Source organism: Heterocephalus glaber, unplaced genomic scaffold (assembly GCF_053883595.1).
Source record: "Heterocephalus glaber isolate CG9 unplaced genomic scaffold, H.glaber_assembly_v1.0 deba00001140, whole genome shotgun sequence".
NCBI lineage: Eukaryota > Metazoa > Chordata > Mammalia > Rodentia > Bathyergidae > Heterocephalus > Heterocephalus glaber.
This window is the reverse complement of record NW_028258200.1, coordinates 108,059-135,033: the sequence shown is the minus strand read 5'-3', so window position 1 is coordinate 135,033 and position 26,975 is coordinate 108,059. Positions and strand designations below refer to the sequence as shown.

The following is a 26,975-nucleotide window of genomic DNA, read 5'->3' as shown; positions in this document are numbered from 1 at the left end:
CCCGGAGCCGTAGGGCAGAGCTCTGCCTGGCAGGTCGGCTGGCGTTAGTCCCACTACCACACTCGCGACCCTGACAGATTGCTCACCTCGCGGTCCCGCCATCCTAGCAGCTGACCTGGCCACCGGCACGTCACCCTTCCCGGCAGCACCTGGGCCCCGCCTCGGGGCTTCACGGGAAGTGTAGTCCTGACCCCAATAAGGTCCGGCGCTAGACAATCCGTGGGTGCCATTTTTTTTTTTTTTTTTTTTTTTTTTTGTCTGTGGGTGCCATTGAAAGCACGCGTCTTGAGTGTAAGCATCCCTCCCTTCTCTCGCACAAGTTTTTGGGGTTTGATTTTGGGTTTTTGTTTTGTATGAGACAAGGTCTCACTATATAGTTTAGCCTGGTCTTGAACTTATATGTAATTCAGGCTCGCCTCCGACTCTAGACGATTCTCCTGCCTCAGCCTCCTGAGCGCCGGGATTACAGGCGTGCACGACTACGCCAAGGCTTCTGCACAGATTTAGTGAGAAGCGGCTTGAGCCCGGGATTTAGCTCAGTGGCGGAGGGGGGGGCGGGGCGGGGCGGCAGAGTGTTCCAATGGCCCCAGAAGCTGGGTGTGTGTTTGTGTGCACCCTTGCTACTAGGGCTTAAACCTAGGGCCTTCACACTGAGCTATATCCACATCCCTTTAAAAAATATTTTTATTTTGAGATAGAGCTTCAACTTAAACTTTCGATCCTGTTGCTTCTGCCTCCCAAATTGCTGGGATTACAGGCATGTGCCCCCAGCTTGGCACAGAGGTTCTTGACACATCCCCACTATGGTACCTCCCACCACAGAAACCAGTCATGGTCAGCTTCTCAGAATCTTCCTGCACAGAGAAAGAATAACTTAGATCACTGGGGCACTCAGAGCCCTAGCCCTGCACCCTCCTACATACATACAAAAATTTGTAAGGACAGTTAGGAGGTCTGGACAACCTAGAATCTTCTAGTCTTTGCCCTTGCTCATTTATCTTTTTTTCCTTTTTCTTTTTTTCTTTTTTTGGTACTGGGGATCGAACTCAGGTCCTTGTGCTTGTAAGGCAGGCAGCGGAACCACTGAGCTAAATCCCTGGCCCCTTCTTTTTTAATTTTTGAGACAAACTCTCACTATGTAGCCTAGGCTGGCCTACAAATGTGTAATCCTCCTGCCTCAGCTTCCTGAGTGCTGGCATTAGAAGCCTACACCATTATGCCTGGCTGGTGGTCTAGGTCTCATAGAAATGAACACACTATTTTTTTTTTTTTGGTACTGGGGATCGAACTCGGGTCCTTGCGCTTGCGCAGCAGGCGGCGAAAGCACTGAGCTAAATCCCCGGCCCAATCACACTATTTTATCTGGTGATGATCTGCTGTCCTCTTTCTCTCTGGGGACTCCTGTGTAAGTTTCCAATAGGAGACTGGTTGCCAGGGGAACTAACAAGTGATTAGAGGGTTGACACTTTCAGCTCCAACCTTACAACCTCCAGGGAGGGAAGATGGGCTGAAGGCTGAATTGATCACCCAAGGTCAATGATATAATCAATCGTGTGTACATAAAGAAGCCTTCATAAAAAAATTAAAATGTACCGATAATGGCCTGGTAATGCACACCTGTATTCCCAGCACTCTGGGAGGCTGAGGTGGGAGGATCACTGCAAATTTGAGACCACCCTGGGCTATATAGTAAGACTCTGTCTCAAAAGACCAATGCAAAAAAAAAAAAAGCTGGATTCAGGGAGCTTCAAATTAGCTAAACACATGGAGGTCCCTAGAGGGAGATGCTCTGTAGAGGGCATGAAACCTCGACTTCTCATGTGCCTGGCCTTGTGCATCTGTCCCATCTGCTGTTTATCATTATCTTTGTAACATCTTTTATAATAAACTGACAAACATGTTTGCTGGAGTTTATGAGGCACTCTAGCAAATGTGTTGAACCTAAGGAGAGGGCTTTGGAAACGATAATTTATAGCCACTTAGTCAACCACAGGTAAGGGCCAGGCATGGTGGCGCACATCTGTCATCCTCGCACTCTGGGAGGCTGAGGTGGGAGGATCACAAGTTCAAGCCCAGCCTGGGCAATCTATGGAGACCTTGTCTCAAAGGGGTGGGGGTGGGGGGATGAAGAAGAGGAGGAAGAGGAGAGAAGAAAAACAGCACAAATATAACCAGCGGGGCTGGAATTAACATCTGAAGTGGGGTGAGGGGTCGTCCATGGGACCAATCTGGGACACTACCTGTCTCCAGGCGGCCAGTGTCAATCGAGGATTAGGACACCAGTTGGCATCTGCTGGAGAATTGCTCGGTGTGTAGGGAAACAAACACACACATCTGGGGGCAGAAGTATTGTGTTCACTGAGAAAGTAAAAGAAGAGTTTGTTTTTTCTTCAGTTCTCGAGACAACCCTATGAGATAGTAGGTTTTATCACTAGCCTGTGTAGACGTCCCAACTTGGCCTCTGGGGAAAGGAAGGAGTTAAGTTTCCTGATCCACCTTTGGGAGTTAACTTTACGATCACAAAATTGGCAGGCAGCAGACAGAACGAGGTCTAGGAACGGCTCCGATCCGGATCCCGTCTCTTGCTATCCCAACCACTCCGCGACCCGACTTCCAAGATCCGTAAAGAACAGAACGCCCACCCCCCTCTCTAGTGGGCAGGGCGGGGCAGGTCAGAGTCGGGCTCTGTGACGTCACGGATCACGTCCCCTGGCTCGCCGCTGCGCGTGCGCCAGAAGTGCTGCTAGGTCCCGGAAGTGGAGGGTCTACACCGAGCAGCGCTGGGTCTGGGCGACCGGAGTCAGCAGTGCTCGCGGAGCTCGCCTCCCGACTCCCAGTCACCATGTCGGCTTTCGACAGCAACCCCTTCGCGGACCCAGTGGACGTAAACCCTTTCCAGGTGGGACCCCCAACTCACAGATCTCTTTGGGGTCAGTGGCCGCCGCCCTGGCCTCTTTCGCCAGAGCCGGGAGACGTGGCGTAGGAGGGATGGGCCCTCTGTCCAATAAGGAAGCGCGTTTTGAGGGCTGGCCTATCCTAGCGGCTGGGAGGCGGGACTAGCAGCAGGTGGCTCTGCAGAGGGGCGGGGCGCTGTAGCCTGGAAGGGGTGTGATCTCCCAGCGCTGAGGGGTCGTGGCCCCTCGACTGGCCCTGCTGGGGAAGGGGACTGGCGCGGGTCCAGTTGGACCCGCGGGGAGACCCACTAGTATCGAGAGGAGAGGAGAAATGTGGCTATCACATTCCTTTAGTCGTGGAAAGACACTTATGAGCCACCTTAGGAGAGAGGGTGACAGCAACGTAATGAGGAAGTAGAAGTTTCTAGCGGCACAAAGAAGTGTGGGAGAAGCTCGAGACTCCTCTACTAGCAACAGCCAAAATAGCATATAAAGTGTAGGACAGTCCCTGCGGTTGATTGGGAAATGGCTGGGAGAGGGCAGGCAGGTAGCTCCAGCCTTGTAACCTCGGAACCCTTTCAGTAGCCTTTAAGTTGGAAAATGACCTTGATAAAAATCTCACATCTTGGCCATGCGTCAGGGAGAGGGTCGAGGAGAGGTGGCTCTGAAAGCGTCTTGGCCCCCGCGTGTGGTGGAAGGATGGCTGCGATGCACTGATCTATAAGCTGCCCTGACCTTTGGAACGAACAGTCAAGGAAGAAACGATCTTTCTAAAGTTCAAGTCTTCTGCCTTGGAGTGGAGAGCACGGGGGTGGTCTCTTTCTGTGGAGAAGAGCTTGGGCTTCTGGTAGCTCCAGGACGATTCTGTCACCTCTTTCATGTCTTCTCAAAACCAGTTCTGGGGACGCTTGCTTGTGCTGACTGGTGATTTATGAGCCCCGATATTTCTGTTCTGCTAGGATGTTACCAGGTGTGAGAAGTCATGCTGTTTGTACTTTATTAAGGTCATTGGCAGCTTCCAAGCCATCCCCACCCCACTGCAGGTGATCCGGAAGTCCTTGGAGGGGTCCTTCCTGTGACTCATAGCATGCACTTTTCCCCCGTAAATCTGTCCCTTCCAGCAGGGCAAAGGCAGAAAAGGCTTGAGCTGTCATTACCACTGTCAGGAGAGTGGATATTTTAGGCGTCTTTTTTGGTTTCAAGGTGACTTGGTCAGTGGGAATCCTCCAGGCATATTTTGGTAGCTTGTTCCTTGTAAGACTGGGAAATTCTGAACATTCCTCTTCTAGCTTAATGCTTTCTGACAGTCTTAAGACCTTGTCTCTTATATAAGGCAAACAGCCATCTGTTAGTTGAGTAAGGAAAACACATTTGCATTTTTTGTGTGTCAGTGTCTTTGGTAACTGTTTTGCTTTAATTACAAAACTGCTGTTTAATACTGGGATTTAGAGTTTAGCAAGGATCAAACAGGCTTTTGAAGTGTGGTATGTGATGACTTTTTTTTTTTTTTTTTGGTCCTGTCAGAATTAAATAAAATTTCTGCTGACATCAGAAGCAGTCAGCTGCCCGAAGATGCAGGGAGCTTTTCTCCAGTGCTGGAAGTAGGCAGAATCATCCTGCCGTATATTAATAATAGTTCCTTGGAAGTCTTAGACCACATCTGCAGACCCAGAAATGATTGTGCAAACTGCAGGAGAAGTAATTTCTGCATTCAAGCAAGATTGTCTGTCAGGCAGCGCAGGATGTGGTGGGACAGGAAGCAGCTGCTGGCCTGTTATCCAGCAGCAGCTGGTCAGGAATCCTGTGTGGGAAGCCAGGGTCCTGGCTGGCTGCAATACTATTGCCCTCATTCTGTGCTGAATTTTGAATCCTTGGCACACATTCGAATAGGGAGCAGCAGCTTTGGTTGTGCAGCCACTGAGCTCCTTCCCCTGGTCAGAGTGCCTCTCCCTTCCCATAAGAGAGAAGTGTCAGCTTCCTGACTGCTGGGGCTGAGACGTTGGCAGGGTGCAGCCCATGGGTGACAGGGTGTGAGCCCAGCTTCATTTACACAGGGTGTTGGCACAGAGCTCAGGAGAGAGCAGGTGGGGAGGCGACAGACTCAGAAACTGTCACACCTAGCCAGCCTCCAGAACAGTCGTTTTTTTCTGTCATACCGTATCATAGTGGATTGCAAAAATACATTTAGTGTTCAGAGACTGTGGTTGACAGTTGGAACTGGGAATATTCTTAGAAATCTATACTTTTCCATTTAGCAATCTGGGATCTAAGAATTCAGAATCACCTGTGAATTAGTAAGAAAGGGGCCAGATTTAGGCCTCATTCCCAGGACTATGCTGTTTTTAAAGGTGTTTGAATATCAGACATTGAGGTTATTTTAGGCCAGCTAAGGAAAGAATGTAAGATTATCACCACTGTCACTTTTTTTTTTTTTTAACAAGACAGGATCTTGCCATGTAGTCCAAGCTATTCTGAACTTGCTAGTAACCCTGGCTAGACTCACACTTGTGGTTCTCCTGCTTCAGCCTCCTGAGTACTAGCATTACAGGTGTCTGCCATCATGCCCAGCTTCTCCCCCACTGTAGTATTGGGGATTGAATACAGGGAGTTTGGAGCTACAAATCCAGCCCCCTTTTTAAAATTTTGAGACAAGGTCTTGCTAAGTTGCCCAGGCTGGGCTTGAATTTGTGATCCTCCTACCTCAGCCTCCCAGAGTGCTGGGATTGCAGGTATATGTTACCATGCCTGACTTATTTTCACTGTTCTTGAAATGAGAGTACTAGTAGTGGTGAATGTTGCATATTAGATTTGTTTTTGGTTCTAGGGATCGAACTCAGGACCTTGCGATTGTGAGGCAGGTGCGACACCACTGAGCTAAATTCCTAGCCCCATACATATTAGAATAAGCTAAACATCTTCCCCCCAGTGTGGGGGGAAAAATCATTCAAATTTTATTGTGTGCTTTTCTTTTTTTTTTTTTTAGTGCTGAGGATTAAAACCAGGACTCATGCATACTGAGCCTGTGTTCCACTTCTGAGCTTCACTGCTAGCCCTCTGTGTGCTTTTGTGTGTGTGTGTGTATGTGTGTGTGTGTGTGTGTGTGTGTGTGTGTGAGAGAGAGAGAGAGAGAGAGAGAGAGAGAGAGAGAGAGAGACAGGGTCTTGGTGTGTAATTCAGGCTGGCCTCAAACTTGTGGCAATCCTCCTGCTTCAGCCTCCCAAGTGCTGGAATGGTGGGCATGTGCCACCACTCCTGGTTAAGATTCTGTTCTGAGTCATGCCAGTCCTGGAAGATGCTCAGAGTCTCTGGTCAGATAGGTTTCAGCATCCCCCCTTTTCCATTTTTCTCAAAGATCAACAAGGCTTGTAAGTTTGGTCAGGGCTCTGAGAAGTCCTGCTCAGCTTTATTTGTCTGGCATTTCTCAGAGTTATTCAGCCATGAAACGCTGTATCTGTTCACTCTTGGCAAACCCAGGGAAACCCCCAATGCGTCTGTACCTTGACTTCCTCATCCAAAGTCTTTCTCAGGCCCTTGCTTCTGCCCCTGCCCCACAGTTTGGGCACAGGCTTTTCTGACCATTCTTCATGTTCAGTTGCAGTTGGGATTAAAAACTTCCTGCAAAGGAGGAGCTGAGAGTGGAAAGTTAAGTCACAAGAGTGTGGCCGAGGCTTACCAAACTTCCAGCGGGAAGCAGGAAACTGCAGGCCAAGCACCCGTTTCACAACCTCAATTCCCCTGTCAGTTAGGGTGCTCCTGCTCCGCCCTCTCTGGGTACTTGGACCCTACTTCTGCACAATTTCGGGGTGTCTGTCTCCAAAAGTTTCTCACTAAGTCAAGTGATAAATAGCCGGAGAGCTCACAGGGAGGCGTTGTACAGTCTGCTTCTTTTCTCAGCAGGCCACTAAAAGTCAGACTACCCTGCCAAATGCCAGGGCTGCCTTCCTCCATGGCACCTCTGCCAGATTTCCCCAGACTGGGCACTGATTGGGAGGGGACTGGCAAAGGTGGTGATTCTGAATAGAGGGGGACTCTCATCTGCAGACCTGCCAAGTCACATGTTTCTCACTTTCACATGTTAAGAGATAATCTCGGTACTGTGGCTCCTTCCCAAGGACTGGAACATTTCTTTCCTGTAGGAGGATAAAGTGGTGGTGGAAATTGGGGTGTGAACGAAGTTAGATGACTTTGTTCCCCCGCACAGACACTGAAAGCTTTGTGGCTTCCCACAGTTGGGCTGCTGCAGCCTGACTGTCACTTCAGGAATTCTCAGAACTGCCAATGGACCTGGGAGAACCTCCCTGTGGCACAGAGCGTTGTCTTAAGAAATTTGAAAATGTTGAGGCTCTTGGAGCTTAACACTGTCTCCATACAACTGCCCAGGTGAAGCTATTCCTGATTTTGTGGTTGGCACGGGAGGCCGAGCTGGGTGTTAGAACTTGGCCAGAGACTCAGATGAACTTGAACTCTACACTTCCTTAAATTTTCTTCAGAGCCACTAACTGCAGGATGATCCCATGTTCAGAAATGGTAATATTTAACCAGTACAGACAAGGGTACTTGGCTCTCGTTCAGAGAAGACATTTGCAAGGGTGGCCCAGCCAGCAAGTGGCCCTGAAAGGTGTGCGTTAGTCCACATCAGCAAGGCCCTGCTGCCCTGTGGGCCTGGGCAAGAGAGCTAGGTACACAGGCATATGGTCAGTACTGGTCAGAACTGTGCAGGTGGCAGGAGAGCAAAGAATGCCCCTCAAAAGCTGGGCATGGGAGCACGTGCCTCTAATCTGAGCACTCTGGGAAGCTGAGGCAGGAGGATCCAATGTTTGAGCCCAGCCTGGGTACCTTAGGGAGACCCTGCTTCAAAAGAGAAAATTTAAAAAGCTGGAGATGTAGCTCAATGTAAAGGCCTAGGTTTAGTACCACACACACACACACACACACACACACACACACACACACACAGGCACACACACAGGGCTCTGGCACACCATGGGGAGGATGGGGACAGTGTGCAGCAAACTCTGAAGCATTTCAGGAGGAAGGTGGTAAGAGCAGAGCCCTGTGCCCAACAAGAAGCCAGGCTATTCAGGTGAATCCTGTGCTCCATCACCCGTGGGCCTGAGATGGTCCACTGCTGGTCACACGTGCTTGTCTGGGCAGCCTGTCTTGAAGTCCTGTCTTCATAACCTCCACCCATGTTACTTCCAGTCCCATCCATTTAGGAGCCCCCGGGCTTCTGTCCCCGACCCTCTTCTCACCGTACACTTTCACTCTCTGGCTTCAGGGTAGTATGGCCTTACCTGATCCTAGATCTAGATCACTAGTGCTCAGCCTCTTTCACACTTTTAGCCAGTATTTCCAGCCTTTCATTAGATCTTTTCAGCCATCCAGCCAGATCTATCCCACAGGTCTCTCCAGCCTGGGTCTAAAGTTCTTGCAGATCCTCCCTGCTCGCCACACCCAGCCTGGAAAACCTGTTTCTCCTCTGCTGGAATCACTTATCTCAGTTAATGGTAGCACTGTTTACCAGTCACCCAGGCCAGCACCTCTCCTTCCTTTCCCTCCCCTTTCCCTGCCCGACCAGCCCAGAGTTGCTGAGCCTGAGACATTGACCTCCCTCCTCCTCCATCCCCAGCTGCACCCCCTAATCCAGTCCCTGCCATCACCCATGTGGATGGTTGGGTTCTTGCCGGTCCTCCTAGCATCTTTCCTGTGCTCTGCCGGCCCAGCTCTGGTCCCTACTGCCTACAGATCAAGCCCAGCCTCCTGCAGCCTGACACGCTCTTGTTGGCTGTTGTTGGGCTGTTTTTTGCTTCTATCTTGCCTGTACATAGCCACTCCATGGCTACCATGACCGGCTTCTGTTCCCTGAATGCTTGCAGCTCTTTGTAAAGATCTGTGGCTTCACCTCCCTCTCTACACTTGCTCAGTCTCTTCTGTCTCTCAAGATCCAGTGCAGATGCCCACTCAGGACAGCCTTCCCTGACTCCCCCATGACCTCGCTGCCTTTGCTCTCACCTGGCACAGCCCCCATTTGGGCCATCACCACTTACCTGGCCTCTGTTTGGTCCTGGGCACCAAAGCTCTCTCGCTCTTTCCTTTCTTCCTTTCTTCCTTTTTTTTTTTGCAGTACCGGGGATTGAACTCAGGACCTTGCGCCTGCCAGGCAGGCTCGGTGCCACTGAGCTACATCCCGGCCCCCCACCAAGGCTTTTTCTTGATGGCTCCCCCTGGCTCCTAGTGTAAAGTGGTTTGTGTAGAGAGTGACAGGCAGGTAACTCAGTTTGAGGATAGACTGTGTCCACAGGAGGGGCTGCCAGGTCCTGGAGGACCTCAAATGCTGGACCAGGAGGAACTGAACTATGATTTTCTGAACTGTTCCATGCATTAACTGCCTGTGGCAGAGCGAGACCTAAGCACAGACCTAGCTTTCTCAGCAGACTCTCAGGCTCTCTCCCCCTTTTTGTTGTTTGTTTTGTTGTTTTTTGAGACTGGTCTCATGATACAGTCCAGTCTTGCATTAAGCTTATTATGTGCCCCAGGTTGGGCTCAGTCCTCCTGTCTCAGCCTCCCAGTGCTGGGATCACAGGCCAGTGCTGCCACGCCCAACCCCTCAGGCTCTTTTTTTTAAAGGAGTTTGTGTCTGAAAGTAAAAATAACATATAATTACATTTATAGAAAATTTAGGAGACAGAAAAGTCATCCTTATTTCTACTACTCTTTTATAACCATTGTTATTTTAATTAACGTGTTTTCCTGCCAGTCTTTTTTTTTTTGGTACCAGGGATCGAAATCAGGACCTTGCACTTTTGAGGCAGGTGGTGGGACCACTGAGCTAATCCCTGGCCCGTCCTGCCAGTCTTTTTGCATGTGATTACTTTGGACAACACTATAGTTTGGCACTTATATAACAAAGCCTCTCTTTATTTTATTTTTTTAAAGTTTTTAAATAACTTTATTATCAAACACACAGATACAAGAATTAAAACCATTCAAAGAAGAACAATGCAAGGGAAAAAAAACTACAATAATATTCAAATACAGTAGAACTCAACCAAAACAAAACATTTTTCCATATAACTTAAAAAAGCATCTCAAGCACCAACAAGATACCAGAGGATGTGATTTGTTTCAAAAAGATCCCCAAAACCCACATTGAACAAATAGTGGTCTGGAAAAAAACTCCAGTTAGTTAGCAGACTCCACATAAGCCAAAATTCTCCCTAATTTACATTTCGATACAGTCATATGACACGCGATGGAAACACAATCCAAGAAATATGTTATTAGGCCATTTCATCCGTGTATATCCTTGTTTACACTTTCAGTTTTTCACATTAGAGAAACTATTCGGTATTGACACATGTGTGTCCTATTTATTTCACTTAGGAGGATGGCCTCAATATGCATCCATTTAGCTATAAATGTCTCTAGTTTCTCGTTCTTTATGGCTGAGTAGTACTCCATTTTATTAAAAAACCACATCATCTTTATCCAGTTTCCAGTTGATGGGCACTTGGGCTGTTTCCAAGCTTTAGCTATTACAAACTGTGCCGCTATGAACATGGGTGCACATATACCACTGTGGGATGATTCTTTTAATTCTTTTGTGAAGATACCCAGCAGGGGAATAGCTGGGTCAAATGGGACCTCTAGCCCTGGTTGTGTGAGGTATCTCCATACTGACTTCCACAGTGGTTGCACCAGTCTGCACTCCCACCAACAATGGAGAAGGGTTCCTTTCTCCCCACACCTCTGCCAGCATTTGTTATTGGATTTCTTAATAGCAGCCATTCTTTGTGGGGTGAGGTGGAATCTCAGTGTTGTTTTCATCTGCATATCGTGAATAACCAGTGATGTTAAATAAAAGCCTCTCGTGGTGTCACTGTGCTCTGATTTCTAGTGGCTGCGGGCCTTCAAGAAGGTATGCACCAAAATGTGCTTGTATTTGTACTTGGGGACTTTTCTGATTTTTTTTTTTTTCCTCCTATCCCAAGTTTTTGTCATGTTTCCTTAAAATGATTCTTGGCCGGGCGTGGTGGCACATGCCTGTAATCCCAGCCTGAGCTACATAGCAAGACCTTGTCTCAAAAAAGTGATTTTTAGGTTTGGGGTCAGAGAGCTCCAAGGTCATTTCCAAGGTCATTTTGGGCTCTTTGGGGGTCTGGGTTAGATAGCTGTTCTTGCTCGATGATACTCAACCTCATCTCCAAAGCAAACTGAGTTTCAGAGTATTGGTGAGTCCATCTCCCCCAGAGAGAAGGACCTAAGCTTTTTAGTCCATGAGGTATTTATTTACTGTGCTTTGTTTTGTTTTGTTCTGTTGAGACCCTGTCTCAGGTTGCCCTTGAATGTACCATGTAGCCCAGGCTGGCCTTGAACTTCTTACAAGCATACACTACCACACTAAGCTTAATGTGCTTATTTGGAGCCTGAAATTGACCTCCCAGCAGGAGCTTCAAAAGTGTAACATGCCAAAACAGGGAAAAGTCACCAGGACCAGGCCTCCCAGGACCTAGGAAATGCTTAGAAGATTTGCAGAATGATGAAAGCAAGCGCATTTCAGGGCCCTGTGAAAGGCACTGCAGGACCAGCCTGCCTGTCTTCTCAGCTGCCCAGAAATGCTTCCCTGTCCTGTGGCCTTGGCTGCCTTCCTCCCTTTCTCTGGGAACCTCACCTTCCTCAGAGCCCTCTGGTGTCTTCCTTCCCCCGCCATCAGTCTGTGTTCACCAGCACACTCGTGGGGTGTGTCTGCTTGTCTCAGCTTCCAGAGTGTGGACACTCTAATGACTAGAGTGTGTCCTGACTCACAGTCTGTTTGCTGAATGAAAAGAACTAAATTAGCCAGGTGTGGTGGCACACGCCTGTCATCCCAGCACTTGGAGGCGGAGGAATGAAGATCATGGAGGGTTCAAGGCCAGCCTGGGCTACATAGCAAGACCCTATCTCAAAGCAAAACAAAACAAAACAAAACAAAACAAAAATAGAAAGAAGTAACTTGAGAAGCTCTCTCCTCATTATAAGTTCAGTAAAGGGCATGTGACAGTCTACATGGCCAAGGGGTTTAAGGTTACTTCTTCATAGGTGAAACCCAGCCCTCGCCATCCTTGTAATGTACAGCTCCTTACCCCACTTACAAGCCCGGTGATGCCCAGTGAGTAGGACAGAGGCTGGTGCTGCCTGCTTCCTGCCTGTGAGCTGATGTTCCTCGCTAGGGCCTGGGAGGCGCCCCTTACTTGAGAGACCCTGTCCCTAGAACAATTCTGTGAAGTCCCTGGCCAGTGCCCTCCTGGAGTGGGGTCCATTCCTAGCACCCTGTGATGGCCAGGCCCCTCCCGTTTGCTAGGCACTGGACCAGGCTTGGGGCAGCCTCGCTTCTTCCACCACCATCTTTTGTCCTTGGGGACAGACAGAATGGTTGAGCTGCATCCCCGAGCCACGGGACAAACAGGCTCTGGGGTGGACAGAGCGAGTCCACTGCAGACGTACTACGTGAGAGAAGTGAAGTCATTGGAGATAGTGGCTTCCATAGGGCAAAGGCTTGCGTCCCTCAGAGCCAGGCTGGGAAAGGTAGTGGAACCTTGGGTTCTGACAGCTTGGCCCAGTGACTGGGTCAGGTGACTGGAGTTTCACAGTCATGTCATTATGGTGTGGTGAGGCTGGCACACGGGAGCCCAGCAAGTGTCATCTCCCCCTGTCCCTGTGCCTCACACCCTACCCCTACCCACCTCTTGTTAGGAGAGCCCAGTTTCCTCAGATGGGACATCTCCGTATTTCATAGAGTGCCTGGGCTCCTTTTCTCGGGCTAGCTGTCCCTGAGCCCCTGGTCACTGGACTACAGTCCCCTAGTGTAGGCCAATGTTTCCTAGGGAATGGAGAAGCTCCACAGCCTGCAATATTTGTCCCCAGGGGCCAGAGGATGTCCTCAGGGGCCAGAGGATGGCCTAGACCCAATACTCTGGCTGCAGAGGTCCCCAGGCTGAGTGGGGACTGGACATGTTTGGGATGGGGCTGGTGAGGGCCAAGGGACAAGCCTTTAAGACTTTACCAAAGAAAAGGAGGGGGCATCCACATGCACAAGACAGTCACCCCCTCATCTTCACCCTAATCTCAGAATCCCCTTGCTGGCTGCTGTGAAGGAAAGATGTCTCACCAGCAGCCTGCAGGTGTGCACCTTGGCCAGGTATCTGGGTGCCAGCACCTGAAACTGCCACCAGAGCTGCCCTTGGGTTCCTCGACCTGCAGTGACTCAAACTTAAGTCACCAGGTCCCTGGCAAGTGGGTGTGGTTTCGGCGATGGCAGCTCACTTTCTCCACCTGGCAAGATGATACCAAGTCTGAGAGGGGACAAATACTGAGCCCCAGGTCTTCCCTGCATAGAGGAAACTGCCATTGGTCAGCCGTGAACTGACTTGGGGCAAGCTTCACATGGTCTCCTGAATCCCACCCTGTCCCTTTATCCCCACTGTAGGAGCTACCAAGAAAGAGTGATACCCAGGAGAGAGGCAGGGGTGGGGATTGGGGCTGCAGAGGAACCACCCTGTCCAGAGACTTGGAGTGAGTTCAGTTGTCTGGTCAAGACCACCTCCCCTTCTAGTTCTGTAAATAATCCTGGTATTTTGATTGGAATTGCATTATATCTATATATCATTTTTGGTGTTATGGCCATTTTGACAGCATTGGTTCTGCCTTTTCAGTAACGGGATGTCTTTCCTTTTTCTGACATCCTTTTCCACCTCTTTTGTTTTTTTTCAGAGTTCTACAGTTGCCATCGTAGAGGTCTTTCACTTCCTTGATTAGGTTAATTCCCAGATACAGTAAGTCCCCAACTTACAAACGAATTCCATTCCAGGAGAACGTTCGTAAGTCAGATTCATTCATAATCTCTGACAAGGTAAATCTTATACAGTACATCTGTAAAAGTTTGCAATGGGAATGTTTGTAAGTTGGGGACTTACTGTACTGTATTTAATTTTTTTGAAGCAATTTTGAATGTTATTGTTTTCCAGATTTCTTTCTCAGTGGGTTCATTTTTCATATACAGGAACCCTGGTGATTTCTGTGTTTTGTATCGTGCTGCTTTGCTGAATTTGGTAATTAGTTCAAGGAGTCTGTGGTGGAGTTCTTTTGGGTCTCGTGCTGAGTAGGAGCGGTGACAGTGGACACCTTGACCACCCACTCTTGAAGCACTGACGTTGTGTTTATGAATTTTGCAGCATTATTTTTTTTTTCCAGTACCAGGGATGGAACTCAGGACCTTCTGCTTGCGAGGCTGGCATGGTGCCACTGAGCTAAATCCCTGACCCCTAGCGTTTATGAATTTTAAGTTGCCCAGGCTGGGCTGGAATTTGTGACCCTCCTGCCTCAGCCTCCTAGAGTGCTGGGATTACAGGTGTGTGCCACCGTGGCCTGTTGAATAGTGAGGGCTGGAAGTGAGGGACAGACTGGTGGCACCCCTGCCCCCCTTCATAGCTACTCCTTCCAGAGCCCTGACACGGCTATGGAGCAGGATTTGAACCCTACCCCTGTGGGTGAGGAAGGGGATGAGAGGAGCAGGACAGACTGCAGAAGAGGCTGGGGGAGCCCTGGGCCGGGGACCATGGAGAGGAAGGATTGAATATTTGGGACAAGAGCTGGGCATGTGTGATGCACACCTGTAATCCCAGGAGTCTGGGAAGCTGAGGCAGGAGAATCCTAAGTTCAAGCCCAGCCTAGGTAAGTTAGTGAGACCCTTTCTCCAAATGAAAAATAGGGCTGGGGTTGTAGCTCAGCCCAAAGGATCTGGTTTCCAGCCCCAGTACTGCCAGAAAGAACCAAAGGGTGGGGAGCAGGAAGGAAGGAAGGAAGGAAAGAGGAAAGAAGAAAGAAAGGCAACCAAGCAAACTAAGGACATTTTTGCATTTTTTAAAAGAATCCTCAAAAAAACCCCAACACAAAACATTTCTCTGGCTCTTCCTGTGAGCCCTTCATCTCTCCTCCATTGCGTGTGCCTGGTTTAATACATCACACTGGCAGCCAGCAGCGTGTTTTGTTCCAAGTCCTTAAACTGTTCTTTAAAAAATAAGAAGGAGGGCCAGGAATGTAGCTCAGTGGCACAGCTTCCGCCTGGCAAGTGTGAGTCCCTGAGTTCGATTCCCATACCAAAAAAAAAGGAAAAATGCTTTCTGTAGCATAATAAATAAAGCAGTACAGAGATTATAGAGTGACAGGAAGTTTCTATCTCTGCCACCCCATACACCCCACTCCCTCAAAACCCATGCTCCCTGGGAATGAAGCCGTGAGCCCCCTGACTCTGTGGGGTGCTGGCAGAGCCACTCTGCCAGCTTCCAGGCCTCAGGCCCACTGTACAAGGGTGATGAGGTTGCAGCTGTCCACGGTCTCACAGCTCTTTTCCACCTTTGCAGGACCCCTCTGTGACCCAGCTGACCAACCACCCGCAGAGTGGCCTGGCCGAGTTCAACCCCTTCTCAGAGGTCAGTGAGCTGTGCCCCCAGGCCTGGGCCCTCTGGGTGATGTCCAGTGGTCCTTAGAAGGATGCCAACTAGGGCTGGGGGGTTTGTGCCATGTCACTGAGGCTCTCTGTAATTGTCCCCTGGGGCCTGGGACTTGGTCCCCTCCCTGAGGAGGGCAGGGCTGTGCTGGAGTGCTGGGGACCCCATGGGACTGGCCAGGGGACTAGGTTAGGAGAGGCATTGTCTGGAGCCCAGGGCCTATTCTGGGAAGCTGCAGAGGAGGCCAGCGCAGGTCCCCAGGGAAGAGCCCCTCACACCCTCCTGTGATGATTTGTCCCACACAGACAAATGCAGCGACAACGGTGCCCACCACTCAGCTGACTGGGCCCTCGCAGCCAGCAGTTCTGCAGCCCTCCGTGGAGCCCACGCAGCCGAGCCCCCAGGTACTGGTACTTGGAGCCCTGGGGGCCTCTGTCCAGCGCAGGAGTGATGGTCCCTGGCTGAACTCTGAGGCACGGTGGGCAGAGGGCCCCCCCTTCCCTTCAGGGCTCTCTTGTTCATTTCTTTGGAGCTGGGTGCCTGCAGTTGGATGGAGTGCTCTGCCAACCCATAGATGCTTTATCCACAGCTCCAACCCCACTGCCGCTACCGGAACAGCTCCACTCACCAGGCTGGAGACCCTGGTGTCTTCAGAGAGTGTTTGGCTTGTTGTGTCCCTCCAGGGGCCTTTGGCTTATTCTCTCTTACTTGGGGCTCAGAATCTGTCTGTCTGTCTGTCTCTGTTTCTGTCTCTGTCTCTGCCTTTGTTATTTTTTTTTTTTTTTTTGGTACCAGGGATTGAACTTGTGACCTTGCTCTTGCCAGGCAGGCGGTGGAACCACTGAGCTAAATCCCTGGCACTGTCTTTGTTTTTGCAGTGCTGGGAATCGAACCTAAGCCCTTGCACATGCCAAGCACATGCTCTACTACTGGGCCGTGCCCCAGTCCCTATCTCTTTAGACTTATTTATTCCTGCCTGCCTTCCTGTTTTCCTTTGTCCCTTCCCAAAATACCAACTCTTGTCTGCAGCCCCACATGAGCCCCCAGCAGAGTTGTGTGTTGCAGCTCCCGCTTAGGCAGGCCAGCAAGTTCCTGCTGGCCCGGTTCCTGGCAGGGGGCACACGTGCAGAGAGGCAGATGCTGCTAGGAGGAGATAGTGTTCTGAGACAGCTGCTTGCGAACGCTCCCCCAGGTAGGCCCAGTGTAGAGGAGTGGGGCCCTGGCACCATGGAGGACAGGCGAGCCTTCCAGGCAGGGTGACTGGGGAGCTGGGGGTGGTCTGCTCCACGGGAGGCCAAGACCCTCTGTATGGCACTGTGCAGTCCCTTCCTGCTTCTGCCATAGTTCACCTCCAGAAGCAGCCTTTACTCTTTGGAGAGCTCCTTGCGGGGGGGGTGGGCGGGGGGTCACACATGTGCCTGGTTTGTCATCCCAGGAGTTGACCAGATGCTACTTGTTCCCAGAAGAAGACTAGTTTCAGTCTTCAGGAGGAACCTGGCCCAAATGGCGGTGGCAGCAGAAGCAGGGCATTGGGCCCAGTTCTGCTCCAGGTCACATAAGAGTCCCCAAGCTGCTTCGCTCAGAGGCCCTCCCTGCCTGTAGGCAAGAGAAAGTTTAGATTCTGCATGAAACCTGGGCAGAGTGGGACTACACCTTGGATGGTCCCTGGGGGTGGCCAGGTGTGGTTCAGGCAGCCTGGGAGCAGAGTAGGAGCAGTAGATGCTGAAATACAGGTCCCAAGGCTGTGCCCTCTGCAACTGCTCTGTCCCCACTTTGCATGCTATCCTTGCCTCACACACCCATCCCGACTCTTTCCAGGGGGATCGGCTCAGGGTTTCTGACCTTGGCTTAGTGTGCTGTGAGGTCTTTCTCCTTGGCTCTAACTGCAAAGGTCACTAATTCAGCCTGGACCCACCGAGCATGGGGGCTGGTTCTCTGGTCTCAGCTTAGGCAGGGGGTGGAGGACAGCCCTGGTGATGGCCAAGGGCCAGAGGTGGCACGGGAGCAGAGGAGACAGGGCCCCTCAGCACCCTGGTGCCCAAGACACTCTTATGCAGCCTCCCTGCTACGCACCCCCCCCCCCGCCCCCGGCCGCCATGAGATTGACTAATAGCATCCTTCTGCTCTGTGTCTGGCTGTTCCGCTCATCCCTCCAGGCTGTGGCAGCTGCAGCCCAAGCAGGCCTGCTCCGGCAGCAGGAGGAGCTAGACAGGAAAGCTGCGGAGCTGGAGCGCAAGGAGCGGGAGCTGCAGAGCACAGCAGCCAGCTTACATGGTAAGGGCGGCTGCAGAGCAAGGGCCTCCAAGCTGGCCCTGGGCTGCTTCCTCTCACTCCAGCTGCAGAGCTTCGTGGAGCTCTGGGACCTCTAGAAGGGGCTGGGCCTGGGGAGACCTGCTGTGTGTCCCTGATGGATGTACAGTAGATCATTTCTGCCCTCTTCCCAGAGCTGAAGTTATTTGATTCTTTAATAAGGTAAGGGCACTGGTCCCCACAATTCCTTGCTCATGATGATGACCCCGGTTGCCCTGCCTATCAGCTGGTTGCTTATAAAAATAATCCCTTGGGCCATTTGGCTTTGTATTTCCCAGTGCTTCTGGGCTCCATCATCTTGGAGGGAGCCTGTGGGTGTCTCTTTGAGTCCCATTTACCTCTTCCATCTCACTCCATGTCCCATGACGACCTCAGCTTCACTTGCTGGAACTTCTGGTTTGCCCATAAACTGAGCCATTCTGCTGCTGCATTTTTGTTTGTTTTCCTTGTGACAGAATCCTGTTATGTAGTGTAGTCTGCCCTTGAAATCACTACGTAGGGCCAGGGATGTAGATCAGTGGTGCCATGCCTGCCTGGCAAGCACAAGGTCCTGAGTTTGATTCCCAGTACTTCAAAAAAAAAAAAGAGAGAGAGAAAAGAAAAGAAATCAGTATGTAGCCCAGGCTGGCCTTAAACTCACAGTGATCCTCTTGCCTCAGCCTCCCTTGTGCTGGGATGGCAGGCATGCACCATGGTCCCTGGCTTTGATTCTGCTCCTGAGGTTGGCCCCTCACCCCATTGCCTCTTCCTTCTTCCCACACAGTGAGAGAGAACAACTGGCCACCCCTGCCCACGTGGTGCCCTCTCAAGCCCTGCTTCTATCAGGATTTCTCAACCGAGATCCCTGCTGACTACCAACGCATCTGCAAGATGCTCTACTATCTCTGGATGTGTGAGTCCCGAGCCTGCCCTCCCTTGGGGTTCAGGGATATAGCGGGCCGTTGCCAGGCTCTGTCTTTGCTTGGGGTGCTCCTCCCTGTGGTGAGACTTCTGTAGATCCCAGCCATCCCTGTGCCTGGCCTGGCATTGGGTGGCCCCCTGAGTCCCTGCAGAACCCCCAACACTGAGCGCCTGCCTTAGGGGAGGCTCCCTGCCCATAGGCACCTGGGCTCTGGGGGTGAGGAAGAAGGCTATTCCCGTCATCTTGCCATTGCAGCCCATCAGGGAAGAGCTGTTCATTGCCTGAGGATAGAACCTGAGCCTGCACCTCACCATGCTACCCTCAGAGACCTCCCTGTCCTGTCAGCCCTTGGAAATGTAGTTTGGTCCCTGGTTTTTTGTTTTTGTTTTTTTTGTTTTTGGTACTGGGGATCAAACTCGGGACCTTGAGCTTTTGAGGCGAACCACTGAGCTAAATCCCTGGCCCTGGTCCCTGGTTTTGAGGACCCGGACACTCAGGATTTGGGAGCAGGCCTCATCTCCCCCCTCTTGAGTGGTCTGTCCTGTGGCAGAGCCCTGGGCCACCTGGGTTCACGCAGCTCTGTCTCCTCCCCTTCCCCTCCCAGTGCACTCAGTGACTCTGTTTCTGAACCTGCTCGCATGCCTGGCCTGGTTCACGGTTGACACCACCAAGGGAGTGGACTTTGGGCTCTCAATCCTGTGGTTTGTGATCTTCACACCCTGTGCCTTCCTCTGCTGGTACCGACCCATCTATAAGGCTTTCCGGTGAGCAGGGCTGGGGAGAATGGGCTGCCTGCAGAGGCTTTGAATGTGCTCTAGAGAGTCAGATGGGGGCTCCCCATGCCCAGTGATCCTGGGCACCTGCAGTGGCTCCTGGCTGTGTACCTCCCAGGGCCCTGGGTTTGGAATTGAGCCTTCCAGTTGATGCTGTTGGGTGATATATGCACACCCATGTTTATAGTGGCACAGTTTATAGTAGCTAAATCTTGGAAATAGCCCAAATGCCCATCAGTTGATGAATGGATAAAGCAGATGTGCTTTTTTTATACAGTGGAGCACTTTGCCCTAAAGAAGGATGAGCTTTGGACATTGATAGCTAAATGGATGAGCCTTGAGACCATACTCTTTTTTTTGGTACCAGGGATTGAACTCAGGCCCTTGCACTTGCAAGGCAGGCAGTAGCATCACTGAGCTAAATCCCCAGCCCGAGACTATACTCTTAAGTGAAATAAATTGGACACACATGTTTAAATACTGCATTGTTTCTCTGGTGTGAGAAGCCAAAAGTGGAAATAAGGACTAAAATATATAATAGATATTGGGAAATGGGAAGAAAATGTTCACATGGGAAGGGGAACAAGGGAGGAGGGAGGGAGAAAGGAAGGAGCGACAAGAAAAAAAAGAGAAAATAGGGCCGGAGATTTAGCTCAGTAGTTTCGCCGCCTGCTACTCAAGCGCAAGGACCTGAGTTCGATCCGTGGTACCGAAAAAAAGAGAAAATAGAAGGAAAAAATGGAAACAAACTTTTTGTACTTAGGCAGGGGAGGGGATGTAAGGGGAAGGAGAGAATGAGATAAGGTTTAATAACAATTAATAAAAAAAACCAATTGATGCTATTGGTGCTGGAAGCTCCAAGGGTCCCCTGGCAGAGGGGGTGTGCCCTGGCTGGACCCTCCCACAGACCCTCAGCAGCACCTGAATCCTCACTGTCTCTGGTCCTCAGGACAGAGATGGAGGTACTCGGCCCTTACAGATTGTTATCTGATGCCCCCATTCCCCAGAAACCTAGGCTTTCACCTGGGTCTACAGTCTTTTTTTTTTTGTAGTACTGTGGATTCAACCCAGAGCCTTCACATTCACATTGAGCTACATCTCCAGCCTCCCTTTTCTTTCTTTTTTTAAATTTTTTTTTTATTTTGAGACAAGGTCTCACTGTGTAGTTCAGACTGGCTTTGAACTCACTATGTTGCCCAGGCTGGCTTCAAACTTGCAGCAATCCTCCTGCCTCTGCCTCCCAAGTGCTGGGATCAGAAGTGTGTGCCATCACACCCAGCCTCTTCTTTTTTTAAAGAATTAAAAAATTTTGAGACAAGCTCTCCCTGTCATTGAGTTGCCCAGGTTGGGCTCAAACTTGTGCTCCTCCTTCCCCAGCTTCCCAGAGTGCTGTGATTATAGGCATGTGCCACTAAGCCCAGTTCCTACAGTTTTTTGTTTTTGTTTTTGTTTTTTGGTACTGAGGATCAAATTCGGGTCCTTGTGCTTGCACAGCAGGCGGTGGAACCACTGAGCTAAATCCCCGGCCCTCCTACAGTTTTATTAATAGAGATTTATCCCTTAGGGTGAGTTTCTTGCCTGCAACCATGCCACAAGAGGGAGTGTTGGGCTCTCTGTAGTGTCCTTAAGGGCTGGTGTGGTGGTGCATGCCTGTAACCCAGCACTAAGGAGGCTGAGGCAGGAGGATCACTGCAAGTTGAGGCCAGGCTGAGCTACATAGCAAGATGCTGTCTCAAAAAAAAAAAAAAATCATGTATGTTGTCCTTGGAGGAACAATTTTTGTGGGGTTTTTTGTTCTTGTTGTACGGGGATGGAACTCAGGACCTTGTGCTTGTGAGGCAGCTGCAGCACCACTGAGCTAAATCCCCAGCCCAAATAAGGAAGTGTGGGAGAAGAGAACACAAGATTTCTCAACAGGCCAGTTTTGTTGATTTTTTTTTTTTCTGGTACCAGGGATTAAACTCAGGACTTTGCACTTGACCCGGCAGGGATGTCACCACTAAGCTACATCCCCAGCCCTTTTGTTATTGTTTTGAAGCAGGATCTCACTATATAGTTCAGGCTGGCCTTGAATTCACTATGTAGCCCAGGCTGACCTCAAACTTGAGGCGATCCTCCTGTCTCTGCCTCCTGAATGCTAGAATTATGGATGTGCACCACCTCACCTGGCCCTGGGGGAGCAGTTTTATGAGCTCTTTGGGAAAGAGGTCAAGTCCGTACCCCTTAAATTGGGCGGTGGTGAAAGCAACCCTTTGATTATGGTAGTGGGTGTTCCCGTGTCGGTATTGTGTGTCTGTGTCCTTACAGACTGTGACTGTCCCTGGTGCCCTGTGTACTTGTCCCTCCTGCCTCCTGGCTTTTAGGAAGGAGAGAGACCACACCCAGGAAGAAATGCTGAGCGACATGGCCAAGCCCTCTCATGACTTATTTCTCCATCTCTCCACAGGTCTGACAATTCTTTCAGCTTCTTCGTGTTCTTCTTTGTATTTTTCTGTCAAATAGGGGTCTACTTCATCCAGCTGATTGGCTTGCCGAACCTGGGGACCAGGTGAGACCTGCAGTGTCACAGGGAATTGTTGCTTTGGGATGGAGGCTTCAGCCTTCTGTGCAGCACTTCTGTCCTGGAGGGGGTGGGTGGGTCCACTTGGATCTGCCTTGGGCCACTTTCCACAATGAAATAGGATCTCACTGTGCTGCCCAGGCTGGTCTCAAACTCACAGGCTCAAGTGATCCTATCCTCCTGCCTCAGCCTTCTGAGTAGCTGGAACAGTCTCAACCTACCATGCCCAGCTCCTTTTCAGTTCTTTACAGGTCGCCACTTCCTGTGATCCCTTGCCCTCCACTCACCAGGATATGAGGGTGAGCCTGGCTGGAATCTTGAGGGCTTTGTCCTGCACTGACCACAGCCTCTCCTAGAGGCTGTGGCTGCTCCAGATTAGGGTTAGGTTTAGGGTTAGTTCGAAGCATTCTTGCAAGAGGCCATCCCAGCCTCCTGGGAAATGGCTTCTCACTGTCTTCCTTGAGCTCTCAGCTGGCTCGAATTTCCTGGCTTCCTCAGCACTCAGCCCAGAATTAGTCTCTGAAAGAAAAGCTGCTGGCTGATCTTTTCCTTTGCACCAGTGCTCAGGGAGCCTTGCAGAAAGTTCAGCCTGGGCCCTGGCTGAGAGCCTGGAGGGGTGACACTATTTTGGTCCCCTCCCTTCTGGAACCATCTTGTCCAGAGTGTGAGGAAAGGGCTGATCCCTGCCTCCGAGCTGTGGGTGCTGCCCTCCTACCACCTGCCACACCCAGGGACTGTTCATTCAACTCCATAGCCGTTTCTCATCTCACCCCACATGAGGTTCTGATAGGAAGGCTGTGACGAATGCTCACTGTTCACACCCAACTAAGAATCGCCCGGGCCTGGGCCCTGGCCCTCATTGCCCTGTCTGGGTCCACCTAGATCAGCTCTTGAGGCTCAGCCCCCTGCACCCACTCTTTCTTGCTTTCTTTTTTGGCGGAGAGAGTAGGTTGTTTTTGTTTTTTGAGACAGGATCTCACTCTGTAGTTCAGGCTGGTCTTGAACACACTGTGTAGCCCAGGCTGGTCTCAGATTCACAGCAATACTCCTGCCTCAGCCTCCCAAGTGCTGGGATTACAGGTGGTCGGCCACCATGCCCTGCTGACACTGGATCCTTTCCTCCTTTGTGCTGTCCTGAGCCTGGCCATTGTGAGCATTTGTAACCAAGTTTCTAGGGCCAGAGATTTAGCTCAGTCGTTTCACTGCCTGCTGCACAAGCGGGAGGACCCAAGTTCAATCCTCGGTATCAAAAAAAAAGTTTCTGTTGGATTGTCCTGTGTGTGTGTGTGTGTGTGTGTGTGTGCGTGCGCACGCGCGCGCATGATGCTGGGGGTTGAACCCAGGGGGTCACACAGTCTACCATTGAGCTACAGCCCTGCCCTCAGGTTTCTGTACACCTATTTTCACTTCCTTTGGGACCTTCCAAGAGTAGCATCACTGTGTTACATACGAATTCTGAGTGGAACTTGCTGAGCAGCCTCCATGGTTATGCTTCTTTTTTTTTGAGAGAGGGTCTTACTGTGTAGTTCAGACTATCCTTGAGCTCACTATGTAGCCTAGGCTGGCTTCAAACTCGTGGTGATTTTCCTGGCTCAGCCTTCTGAGTGCTGAGCTTACAGGTGTGTGCCACCACTCCTGGCTATCTACACTTCTTCAGAGTGGCTGACCCATTTTGCACTGCCACTGAACGGTGTGTGAGGGTTCGTTTCTTCATATCCTTGATGACGGGTTTAAAAGATCATCAAGGCTGGTGTGTTGGCACATGCCTGTAATCCCAGCACTCAGGAAGCTGAGGCAGGAGGCTTGCCGTCAGTTTGAGGCCAGCCTGGACTATATAGTAAGACTTGTCTTTAAATAAATAAGAAAGATTGTCATCATCACCCTAAAGATTCACAGTATTTTATTGTAGTTTTGATTTGCATTTCCTGAATGACATGATTTTGAGCCCCCTTTATGTGCTTGTTGACTATGTTTTCTTTGGAGAAATGTCTATTCCAAGCTGGGTATGATGATGCACATTTTTAATCCCAGCACTCGTGAGGCTGAGGCAGAAGGATTGCCGCCAGTTCAAGGCCAGCCTGAACTACATAGTGAGGGCTTGTCTCAAAACAAAAGAAAACTGTCTATTCCAGCCCTTTGCTAATTTATTGAGTTGTCTTTTTGTTGTTGAATTATATGAGGGTTGTTTTTTTTTTTGTCTCTTTTTGTATGAGTTCTTTACATATTTTAGATATTAGATTCTAAGCATTATGTCATAAAGCCCCCAACTCCTCCATCTTTTTTTTTTTTTTGCCCTACTGGGGATTCAACCCAGGACCTTTGCACTGAGCCAGGTCCCCATCCCTTTATTTATTTATTTTTGTTTATTTATATTTGTTGTTTTTTGAGACAGGATCTCGCTATGTAGTTCAGGCTGACCTTGAACTCACTGTATAGTTCAGGCTGTTACCGAACTTGAAGCAGCCTTTCTGCCTCAGCCTCCCAAGTGCTAGGATTACAAGTGTGCACCACCACATCCAGCTGTCGTTTTTTATTTTGAGACAGATTCTCCCTAAGTTGTTAAGTTACCTAGGCTGAGCTCAAACATGAGATCCTCCTCCCTCAGCCTGCCACAGTGCTAAGATTACAGGTGTGTGCCACCAGACTCAACTTCAGTCTTTGAATATTGTCTTTTTATGCACAGAAACATGCTAAGCATGAGCTCTACCACTAAGCCCAGCCCAGAGTCCAGGAGCTTTTAGGGTTAGTTTAGGGTTTTAATCCCGATCAAATGTAGTTTATCTGTCTTTTTTTTTCTTGTGCTTTTGATGTCACATCTAGTAAACCACTGCCAAATCTAAGGTCATGAGGACCCAAGTCTTGTTTTCTTCTAAGTGTGTTATGGTTTGTTTGTTTTTTTTTGAGACAGGGTCTTACTCTTATGGAGATCCTCCTGCCTCAGCCTCCCCCACACTCATGTTTAGATCTTTGGGCAATTTTGATTAATTTTTATATATAGGCCCAGTAAGGATCTTTGTACCAGTATCATTTGTTGAAGAGACACTTCTTTCTCCTTTGGTTTTATCACCCTTGTCAAGAATAAATTGCAGGGCTGGGGATTTAGCTCAGCAGTGCCCAAACTTGCCTTGCAAGTGCAAGGTCCTGAGTTCAATTTCTGGTACCAAAAAAAACCCAAACAAACCTAAAAAAGGAATAAATTGCTAGGTATGTGGGTTGATTCCTGGGCTCTCAATTCTTTTACGTTGATCTGTCTGTCTCCATGCCAGGAAGCATGAGGCTGTTCCATTTGACAGACAGGGACACTGGGGACCTGTGCTGCAGGGCAGTGCCCAGGTGGTGGCCGGGACACACCAGCCGCTGGGAGAAGAGCCCTCATGAGGACTCTGGGGCTCGCTCCCACTTAGTGCCTTCCGCCCCCTTCCCTTTGTAGTGGTTGGATTGCAGCCCTGTCCACAATCAAGTCCGAGTCCTTGGCTGTGTCCATCATCATGATGGTGGTGGCTGGTTTCTTCTCTCTATGTGCTGGGCTGTCGCTGTTCCTCTTACAGCGGGTGAGTAGGGTTAGGCCTCGATTCTGCCTGCACCTTTGTCCAAGGCTGGCTGGGCAGGTGGGGTCAGTTCCTGGTGGTCCCCTGGGGGTGTGACCTGGGTGGCCAGGTTCTAGCGCTCCTCACCCATCTCTCCCCAGGTGCACTCTTTCTACCGCCGGACAGGAGCCAGCTTCCAGCAGGCCCAGGAAGAGTTTTCCCAGGGTATCTTCAGCAGCAGGACCTTCCGAAGTGCTGCCTCCTCCGCTGCCCAGGGAGCCTTCCAGGGCAACTAGCCTGGCTCCAGCCTCTGTCCAGCCTCTTCTGCACCTGCCCTGAGCTGCACTTTCCATGGTGCCTTATTCGATGGGGATGCCCAGCACAGACCTGGTGGGGGTCCTGTCTTGGCTCTTCCTCCTTCCTCAGCAACCAGCTGTCCCTTCCACTGAGGGAAGGGGAGGAAGGGATAGGGATTCTGTTTTTACACATGACAAAAGAAAAATAAGAAAGATGTCTTTCCTTGCCTGGTGGTGGTTGGTAGGATCCTTTTGTCTCCGGAAGCAGTGGGCCTGAAGCTGTCTTCCCCATACACACACGCATGCGTGTGCACACACACCCACTGTCGAACACACACAGGGATGGGAACATGGTCTAGCCCACCACAGCTGGCGTTCCTGCACAGGTCCCAGGACCCCACCAAGCCTGTGGCCTTCATAGTCCCACTCTCCTGCCCAAACTGGCCTAAGCTTCCCAAGGGCCCCCTTTTGGTGAGCTGCAGTTGGGGTGGGAGGGTGGGCAGTTCAGATCCCCGAATTACTCTAGGTCTCTGGGCTCCTCTGGCCCGGCCATCCCAGACTCATGTTCCTCACAAATAGATTCATGGCCCTCAAGGCCCTGGGCACCCTCTTGGTGTGGGTATCATCTGTGCCCTCTGGGGCCCTTGCTGAGCCCTTCTGACTTTCTGAATGTTCAGTGGCTGGGATTTAGGGATAGGGAGGGATAGAAGATGCTGATCTCAGTTGTCTTGTCCAGTGGCTAGGAGGAGGGTCTGGCTGTCCTGGTGTGGTTTGCTTGACCTGTTTCAACTTCCTTACCTAAGGGACAGCTACCATTTGCCTTAGCTGTACTTCTGCCCCCTCCCCCGTGGCCCTTCAGCAATATCCAGCTTATGACACTTGGGGTGCAGAAGGAGCATCCTTCCAAGGGTTCCAGGCTACTCTCCAGGTCCTCCCTCACCTGGAGCAGAGTCTAAGACACCTCCACCTGCCCTGGGGAGTTCCTTAACAGGTGTGTGATTGTGATGGTGTGCCTGGAGTCCACCTTCCCGAACTTGCTGAGTGGAGGTGGGCTGTGGCATGCCTCACCATGCTGGCAGGTCTGCCTCAGCTCACTCAGGCCTGATGCCACCAAATGACAAGGACAGCCACCAGGGGTTTGTAAATTGCTCTCTAGTATTTTTTCCCTTCATGTACAAATGTATATGTTATGACTCCATTTTTGTGCTTAAATAAAAATGACATTTTCA

General features: G+C 50.5%; 2 protein-coding genes across 11 annotated transcripts in view; one reads left to right on the top strand and one right to left on the bottom strand.

Moving 5' to 3' along the window:
* Mpi (mannose phosphate isomerase) overlaps positions 1-2,976 on the bottom strand; it is a 12,130-nt gene extending 9,154 nt beyond the window's left edge. Inside the window, exons 1-2 of one of the 9 annotated variants that reach the window (XM_087210234.1) lie at positions 2,918-2,976; positions 2,241-2,358 (exon numbers count right to left, since the gene is read on the bottom strand). Coding sequence is in view for 2 of the 9 variants with exons in the window: in XM_021250049.2 (XP_021105708.1) it covers positions 87-102 (16 nt within the window). In the remaining 7 variants the exon portion in view is untranslated. Of the gene's footprint in view, positions 1-86; positions 175-2,240; positions 2,360-2,436; positions 2,597-2,917 lie in introns of those variants that run through there. The other 8 variants (XM_021250050.2, XM_087210233.1, XM_021250052.2 and 5 more) reach the window with 8 other exon arrangements.
* Positions 2,538-26,975, top strand: Scamp2 (secretory carrier membrane protein 2). Of its 2 annotated transcripts, none has more exons than XM_004872035.4 (9): positions 2,538-2,899; positions 15,293-15,361; positions 15,685-15,783; positions 17,536-17,653; positions 18,453-18,581; positions 19,195-19,354; positions 21,810-21,911; positions 25,354-25,474; positions 25,612-26,975. In XM_004872035.4, the coding sequence occupies exons 1-9, from the start codon at positions 2,843-2,845 to the stop codon at positions 25,744-25,746; spliced, it is 990 nt and encodes a 329-aa protein (XP_004872092.1). In that variant the 5' UTR covers positions 2,538-2,842; the 3' UTR covers positions 25,747-26,975. The 2 variants fall into 2 exon arrangements, with proteins under 2 accessions (XP_004872092.1, XP_004872093.2); XM_004872036.4 differs by having other exon boundaries at positions 2,713-2,899; positions 21,866-21,911.

Coding starts and splice junctions, on each gene's coding strand:
- Scamp2 (XM_004872036.4), top strand. CDS start 2,843: ATGTCGGCTTTCGACAGCAACCCCTTCGCGGACCCAGTGGACGTAAAC. Junction 2,900..15,292: donor TGGACGTAAACCCTTTCCAG/GTGGGACCCCCA, acceptor CCACCTTTGCAG/GACCCCTCTGTGACCCAGCT. Junction 25,475..25,611: donor CGCTGTTCCTCTTACAGCGG/GTGAGTAGGGTT, acceptor ATCTCTCCCCAG/GTGCACTCTTTCTACCGCCG.